Source organism: Microchirus variegatus (assembly GCF_963457635.1).
Source record: "Microchirus variegatus genome assembly, chromosome: 20".
Lineage (NCBI taxonomy): Eukaryota > Metazoa > Chordata > Actinopteri > Pleuronectiformes > Soleidae > Microchirus > Microchirus variegatus.
The window spans coordinates 1,608,560-1,617,285 of NC_139821.1; the positions used below are offsets into that span (position 1 = coordinate 1,608,560).

The following is an 8,726-nucleotide window of genomic DNA, read 5'->3' on the forward strand; positions in this document are numbered from 1 at the left end:
ATAATAATAGCTAACACTGGCTTACACTGAATAATAATCGATAACAATAACTAACAATGGCTAACGCTGGCTTATAATTATGCTAACACTTATTAATAATAGCTAACACTGGCTAACAATTAATAATAATAGCGATCACTGATTAATAATGACACTAACTATGGCTAACAATGAATAATAATGGTTAAGAATAGCTAACACTGGCTAACAAATGCTAATAATAAATAATAATGGATACCAATAAATGACAGTGGCTAACAACTAACTATGGCTAACAGTGGCTAACAACTGCTGACAATGAATAACAGTGGCGAGGAGGAAATTTGTTTGCATCCGTGGGTTTTGCCGACATCTTAAATAAAACGCGATAAACTCAGAGGCAACGTCACCGAGTAGCACAACTCTTTCGATTTTCTTTATTTTCTTTGTTCTGTGAGATCCCGTGAGATCCGGTGAGATCCGGTGAGATCCGGTGAGATCCCGTGAGATCCCGTGAGATCCTCACCTGTGCTGCCACTGGAGTTTGGTCGTCTCAAATCGTTTAATCGCCCTCAGCATCGTTAGCTCTTAGCGTCGGACGTCAACAGCAGCTCGTTCCTTCTTCTTCTCTCCTTCACATTCAGTCGCTTTGATCCTCTTTGATCCACGTTTTCGTCCTTTTATCTTCTAACAATAATCATTCTAATCATTTCTGTACACGGACTAAAAAAAAAAAAGACTCAACACTTTCTTCATTTACATTTATTTTAAAATAACTTTATTTTATCTTCTTATATTATGTGTGTGTGTGTGTGTGTGTGTTAACCCTCGTCCTGGTCTCTGATTGGCTGAGGTGAACGTGGGGGCGGGATCAAGTGTTGACGTCTTTGAAGAGTTCAAACGTAGCAGCTGTCAGTCACATGACGATGAGTCGGGACACGTCATGTCTTCCTTCCCCCACTGGGGGGCGCTGTCCGTGTCAGCAGAGCTTATCATGATTCAGAAAATAAATAAATCAAGTATATTACTATTGAAGTTTATAGATGCACGGAGCTCCACACAGAGTCAGTAGGTCCTCAGTTTGAAGACCTTGCTCAGCCTGGTGGTGGCGCTAGAGTAGACGAGGAAGGAGCCTTCGTCGGTGCTGAAGTGTTCCCAGTCTCTGCAGCCGAACGTCGGCAAACTGTGGACCGGAACGAAGCCCTCGTATCCCTGCCACCTGATCGACAACACAGAGAGATGATGACGACGACGACAACAACGACAACAACAACGACAACAACGACAACAACGACAACAACGACAACAACATCCACCACCGACCTGTAGATGACGCTGTTCAGAGAGTACGAGCTGCCGTCGTAAGAGTTAGCGACCACCAGGAACTTCTCGTCTCCGATGGTGAAGAACTCCCAGTCCACCGCACTGAACAACAACAACAACAACAACAACATCATCATCATCATCATCAACAACAACAACAACAACAACAACATCATCATCATCACCAACAACAGCAACAGATAAACCTGGTCCACAGTTAGGTTTAGTTAAACCTAAGATAAACCTGGTCTACAGTCATGTTAAACCTCAGGTCCACAGTTAGGTTTTGTTAAACCTAAGATAAACCTGATCTACAGCAGGGTTTAGTTAAACCTAAGATTAACCTGATAGGTTTAGTTAAACCTCAGATAAACCTGGTCTACAGTCAGGTTTAGTTAAACCTAAGATAAACCTGGTCTACAGTCACGTTAAACCTAAGATAAACCAGGTCTAAAGTCAGGTTTAGCTAAACCTCAGATAAACCTGGTCTACAGTCAGGTTTAGTTAAACCTAAGATAAACCTGGTCTACAGTCACGTTAAACCTAAGATAAACCAGGTCTAAAGTCAGGTTTAGCTAAACCTCAGATAAACCTGGTCTACAGTCAGGTTTAGTTAAACCTAAGATAAACCTGGTACAGTCAGGTTTAGTTAAACCTAAGATAAACCTGGTCTAAAGTCAGGTTTAGGTAAACCTAAGATAAACATGGTACAGTCAGGTTTAGTTAAACCTAAGATAAACCTGGTCTAAAGTCAGGTTTAGTTAAACCTAAGATAAACCTGGTACAGTCAGGTTTAGTTAATCCTCAGATAAACCTGGTCTACAGTCATGTTAAACCTCAGGTCCACAGTCAGGTTTAGTTAATCCTCAGATAAACCTGGTCTACAGTCATGTTAACCTAAGCTAGCAGAGAGGGGGCGGAGCCTCACCTGTGAGTGAGGATGTCCTGGAAGCGTATGAATGAGTGAGTGAGTGAACTGAGCTCATAAACAGTGGAGTTGATGCTGTAAACGTTAGCGTCAGACACAGAAACTCTCTGACTGTTCGCTACGACCATGAAGAACCTGCCGTCGATCGCAAACGTCTCCCAGTCTGTGGCTCCCACCGTCTGTACGGGGAGGGGGAGGGGCCAGATGAGAGGGGAGGAGTCACCGGGAGGAGAGGGGAGGAGCCAGAAAGAGGATAGGGGAGGGGCCAGGGTTATTGATCATCAGTGATCGTCTTCATAAACAGATCAGTGTTTTGTAAATGTACAAACTACAGTCAGTGATCAGAGAACAGGTGTGTGTGTGCGTGTGTGCGTGTGTGTGTGTGTGTGTGTGTGTGTGCGTGTGTGTGTGCGTGTGTGTGTGTTAAATTAAAGGTCGACATGTTTTTCATGAGTTTTCTGTGGTTTTTAAATCCAATAAATCGTCTTCACTTTGCCACGAACAACGAGTCCAAACAGCAGCAGTTGGAAAACCCCTCACACACACACACACACACAGAGACACACACACCCACAGAGACACACACACACACTAATGACAGCTCTGGTTTCCTGCGTGTTAATTGGAGGCTTTACTCGAGCGTTTGATGACTTTTGATGAAACACAAACAGAAACACGATTTACTTTCATGTCAAATTAACGTTTACTCTGTGAGGACGTGAGTGAACACCTGCTGATGATGAGGATGATGACGAAGATGAAGTTCACTGACTCTGCTGCAGGAGTTTAGACTTAGTCCAGAGTTCAAGACGAGTCCAGCTCAAGACAAAACATCGCAGTGAAGAAGGGATGACGTGAACGGAAAGACATGAACAGAAGGAAGTGAACAGACGGACGTGAACAGGACGTGAACAGGACGTGAACAGGACGTGAACAGGACGTGAACAGGACGTGAACAGGACGTGAACGGAAGGACGTGAACGGAAAGACGTGAACGGAAAGACGTGAACGGAAAGACGTGAACGGAAAGACGTGAACGGAAAGACGTGAACAGGACGTGAACGGGAGGAAGTGAACAGAAGGAAGTGAACAGACGGACGTGAACAGGACGTGAACGGAAGGACGTGAACAGGACGTGAACAGGACGTGAACAGGACGTGAACAGGACGTGAACAGGACGTGAACAGGACGTGAACAGGACGTGAACAGGACGTGAACAGGACGTGAACGGAAGGACGTGAACGGAAAGACGTGAACGGAAAGACGTGAACAGGACGTGAACGGGAGGAAGTGAACAGAAGGACGTGAACAGGACGTGAACAGGACGTGAACAGGACGTGAACAGGACGTGAACGGAAGGACGTGAACAGGACGTGAACAGGACGTGAACGGAAGGACGTGAACAGGACGTGAACAGGACGTGAACAGGACGTGAACAGGACGTGAACGGAAGGACGTGAACAGGACGTGAACAGGACGTGAACGGGAGGAAGTGAACAGAAGGAAGTGAACAGACGGACGTGAACGGAAGGACGTGAACGGAAAGACGAGAACAGGACGTGAACAGGACGTGAACAGGACGTGAACAGGACGTGAACGGAAGGACGTGAACGGAAAGACGTGAACAGGACGTGAACGGGAGGAAGTGAACAGGAGAACGTGAACAGAAAGACGTGAACAGCAAGACGTGAACGGGACGTGAACGGAAGGATGTGAACAGGATTGCGACAACAATTGTGGATATTTTAGTGTCTTGATTCATTTACGAAAAGTAGCCTCAGCTAAAGCTAAAGCTAGCTTAATCTCAGTGGATCATTTCTCGTACTGACCGGAATGTTCTGGAAGGTCTGGAAACATCCGTCCAACCAAACGTAGACGGTGGAGCTGATGGTCGTGCTCTGACCGTCAAAGGTGTTGGCGACAACTAAGAAGTGGTACGGACCAACGGAGAAGGACTCCCAGTCGTACGCTCCGGACGTCAACAGGGTCTGGTTGACCTCAAACAGCTGATAGGACAAGAGAGGACAGACAGGTGGACAGACAGTCAGGTGGACAGGAAGTCAGGTGGACAGGAAGTCAGGTGGACAGACAGACAGACAGGTGGACAGATGGTCGGGTGGACAGACGGTCGGGTGGACAGGAAGTCAGGTGGACAGGAAGTCAGGTGGACAGACAGTCAGGTGGACAGGAAGTCAGGTGGACAGGAAGTCAGGTGGACAAGCAGACAGGTGGACAGACAGACAGACAGACAGACAGGTGGACAGGAAGTCAGGTGGACAGACAGTCAGGTGGACAGACAGTCAGGTGGACAGACAGACAGACAGACAGACAGGTGGACAGACAGACAGACAGACAGGTGGACAGACAGACAGACAGACAGGTGGACAGACAGACAGACAGACAGACAGGTGGACAGACAGACAGGTGGACAGGAAGTCAGGTGGACAGACAGTCAGGTGGACAGACAGACAGACAGACAGGTGGACAGACAGACAGACAGACAGACAGACAGTCAGGTGGACAGACAGACAGACAGACAGGTGGACAGACAGACAGACAGACAGACAGACAGTCAGGTGGACAGACAGACAGACAGACAGGTGGACAGACAGACAGACAGACAGACAGACAGTCAGGTGGACAGACAGACATCTTTACCTTAGTCAGATGATTCCACCTGTAGATCACACTCTGGATGTTGTGATTCGAGTCTTGAGCTGAGAAAACAGTGAGAGATAAAGACACGTGACATCGTAGACGTGATCACGTGACATCGTAGACGTGATCACGTGACATCGTAGACGTGATCACGTGACATCGTAGACGTGATCACGTGACATCGTAGACGTGATCACGTGATCACGTGACATCGTAGGGTTCCGTTTACCTCGTCTGTGATTGGCCACCACCAGGAAGCTGTGGTTGTGTATGTGAAAAGCCTCCCAGTCCAGAGCTCCATGAGTCTCCAGACTCTGATGACGCAGGAAACGCCGCCGGCGACGACTCCAGCGATAGATGACGGACAGCTCAGGCTCCGCCTCCCTGGAGTTAGCCACCACCAGGAAAATCTGTTCAGAGGAGTTCAGAGAAGAGTGAATACATGCAGCTGTGTGTGTGTGTGTGTGTGTGTGTGTGTGTGTGTGTGTGTGTGTGTGTGTGTGTGTGTGTGTGTGTGTGTGTGTGTGTGTGTGTGTGTGTGTGTTGTACAAACAAAACCAACACAATGAACTCAAAAGACTTCAAACTCTTTGTTCTTCTTTCAGAGACGAGTTTAAAAGTCAACCACAGCCCAGAGGTCAACCAGAGGTCACGTGTTCAGAGGTCAACCAGAGGTCACATGTTCAGAGGTCAACCAGAGGTCACATGTTCAGAGGTCAACCAAAGGTCACATGTTCAGAGGTCAACCAGAGGTCACATGTTCAGAGGTCAACCAAAGGTCACATGTTCACAGGTCAACCAGAGGTCACATGTTCAGAGGTCAACCAAAGGTCACATGTTCACAGGTCAACCAGAGGTCACGTGTTCAGAGGTCAACCAAAGGTCACATGTTCACAGGTCAACCAGAGGTCACGTGTTCACAGGTCAACCAGAGGTCACATGTTAAATCAGATTAGCAAACTTTCAGCTAGCTAACCAGCAGATCCTTCCTTTTCAAAGGTCAAAGGTCAGGAACCTTGTGGTCCTCACCTTCTTGTCGATGGTGAAGTGTCTCCAGGCTCGAGCCTCCTGAGTGCTGATGTTCTGGTAAAGCCGGAACGAACCGTTTGTCCACTTGTAAAGACCTGAACCTGACAGAGAGTCCCTGAGAGAGGACATGAGGAGGGTCACCATGGAGACACAGAGGACATGAGGAGGGTCACCATGGAGACAGAGGACACAAGGAGGGTCACCATGGAGACACAGAGGACATGAGGAGGGTCACCATGGAGACAGAGGACACGAGGAGGGTCACCATGGAGACACAGAGGACATGAGGAGGGTCACCATGGAGACAGAGGACATGAGGAGGGTCACCATGGAGACACAGAGGACATGAGGAGGGTCACCATGGAGACAGAGGACATGAGGAGGGTCACCATGGAGACAGAGGACACAAGGAGGGTCACCATGGAGACAGAGGACACAAGAAGGGTCACCATGGAGACAGAGGACACAAGGAGGGTCACCATGGAGACAGAGGACACGAGGAGGGTCACCATGGAGACAGAAGACACGAGGAGGGTCACCATGGAGACAGAGGACACGAGGAGGGTCACCATGGAGACAGAGGACACGAGGAGGGTCACCATGGAGACAGAAGACACGAGGAGGGTCACCATGGAGACAGAGGACACGAGGAGGGTCACCATGGAGACAGAAGACACGAGGAGGGTCACCATGGAGACAGAGGACACGAGGAGGGTCACCATGGAGACAGAAGACACGAGGAGGGTCACCATGGAGACAGAAGACACGAGGAGGGTCACCATGGAGACAGAGGACACGAGGAGGGTCACCATGGAGACAGAGGACACGAGGAGGGTCACCATGGAGACAGAGAGGACATGAGGAGGGTCACCATGGAGACAGAGGACACGAGGAGGGTCACCATGGAGACAGAGAGGACATGAGGAGGGTCACCATGGAGACGGAGGACACGAGGAGGTCACCATGGAGACAGAGGACACGAGGAGGGTCACCATGGAGACAGAGGACACGAGGAGGGTCACCATGGAGACAGATGACATGAGGAGGGTCACCATGGAGACACAGAGGACATGAGGAGGGTCACCATGGAGACAGAGGAGGGTCACCATGGAGACAGAGGACATGAGGAGGGTCACCATGGAGACAGAGGACATGAGGAGGGTCACCATGGAGACAGAGGACATGAGGAGGGTCACCATGGAGACAGAGGACATGAGGAGGGTCACCATGGAGACAGAGGACACAAGGAGGGTCACCATGGAGACAGAGGACACGAGGAGGGTCACCATGGAGACAGAGGACACAAGGAGGGTCACCATGGAGACAGAGGACACGAGGAGGGTCACCATGGAGACAGAGGACACAAGGAGGGTCACCATGGAGACAGAGGACACGAGGAGGGTCACCATGGAGACAGAGGACATGAGGAGGGTCACCATGGAGACACAGAGGACATGAGGAGGGTCACCATGGAGACAGAGGACACGAGGAGGGTCACCATGGAGACACAGAGGACATGAGGAGGGTCACCATGGAGACAGAGGACACAAGGAGGGTCACCATGGAGACAGAGGACACGAGGAGGGTCACCATGGAGACAGAGGACACAAGGAGGGTCACCATGGAGACAGAGGACACGAGGAGGGTCACCATGGAGACACAGAGGACATGAGGAGGGTCACCATGGAGACAGAGGACACAAGGAGGGTCACCATGGAGACAGAGGACACGAGGAGGGTCACCATGGAGACAGAGGACACAAGGAGGGTCACCATGGAGACAGAGGACACAAGGAGGGTCACCATGGAGACAGAGGACACGAGGAGGGTCACCATGGAGACAGAGGACATGAGGAGGGTCACCATGGAGACAGAGGACACAAGGAGGGTCACCATGGAGACAGAGGACATTAGGAGGGTCACCATGGAGACAGAGGACATAAGGAGGGTCACCATGGAGACAGAGGACATAAGGAGGGTCACCATGGAGACAGAGGACACAAGGAGGGTCACCATGGAGACAGAGGACACAAGGAGGGTCACCATGGAGACAGAGGACACGAGGAGGGTCACCATGGAGACAGAGGACATGAGGAGGGTCACCATGGAGACAGAGGACACGAGGAGGGTCACCGTGGAGACAGAGGACATGAGGAGGGTCACCATGGAGACAGAGGACACAAGGAGGGTCACCATGGAGACAGAGGACATTAGGAGGGTCACCATGGAGACAGAGGAGGGTCACCATGGAGACAGAAGACACGAGGAGGGTCACCATGGAGACAGAAGACACGAGGAGGGTCACCATGGAGACAGAGGACATGAGGAGGGTCACCATGGAGACAGAGGACATAAGGAGGGTCACCATGGAGACAGAGGACATAAGGAGGGTCACCATGGAGACAGAGGAGGGTCACCATGGAGACACAGAGGAGGGTCACCATGGAGACAGAGGAGGGTCACCATGGAGACACAGAGGACACAAGGAGGTTCACCATGGAGACAGAGGACACAAGAAGGGTCACCATGGAGACAGAGGACACAAGGAGGGTCACCATGGAGACAGAGGACATGAGGAGGGTCACCGTGGAGACGGAAGACACGAGGATGGTCACCATGGAGACAAAGGACACAAGGAGGGTCACCATTGAGACAGAGGACATGAAGAGGGTCACCATGGAGACAGAGGACATGAAGAGGGTCACCATGGAGACAGAGGACATGAGGAGGGTCACCATGGAGACAGAGGACACAAGGAGGGTCACCATGGAGACAGAGGACATTAGGAGGGTCACCATGGAGACAGAGGA

The 8,726-nt window shown here is 50.4% G+C and overlaps 1 protein-coding gene across 1 annotated transcript in view; it reads right to left on the reverse strand.

Annotated features, from left to right (window-relative positions):
• Positions 1-1,044: 1,044 nt before the first annotated feature.
• LOC310942093 (thrombospondin-type laminin G domain and EAR repeat-containing protein-like) overlaps positions 1,045-8,726 on the reverse strand; it is a gene marked incomplete at its 3' end in the record, with an annotated part of 13,390 nt that continues 5,708 nt past the window's right edge. The window contains exons 9-15 of the mRNA XM_083907380.1: positions 5,918-6,032; positions 5,118-5,298; positions 4,889-4,947; positions 4,060-4,236; positions 2,231-2,409; positions 1,303-1,404; positions 1,045-1,198 (exon numbers count right to left, since the gene is read on the reverse strand). Of these exons, the coding sequence (XP_083763506.1) occupies positions 1,045-1,198; positions 1,303-1,404; positions 2,231-2,409; positions 4,060-4,236; positions 4,889-4,947; positions 5,118-5,298; positions 5,918-6,032 (967 nt within the window). The remainder of the gene's footprint in view (positions 1,199-1,302; positions 1,405-2,230; positions 2,410-4,059; positions 4,237-4,888; positions 4,948-5,117; positions 5,299-5,917; positions 6,033-8,726) is intronic.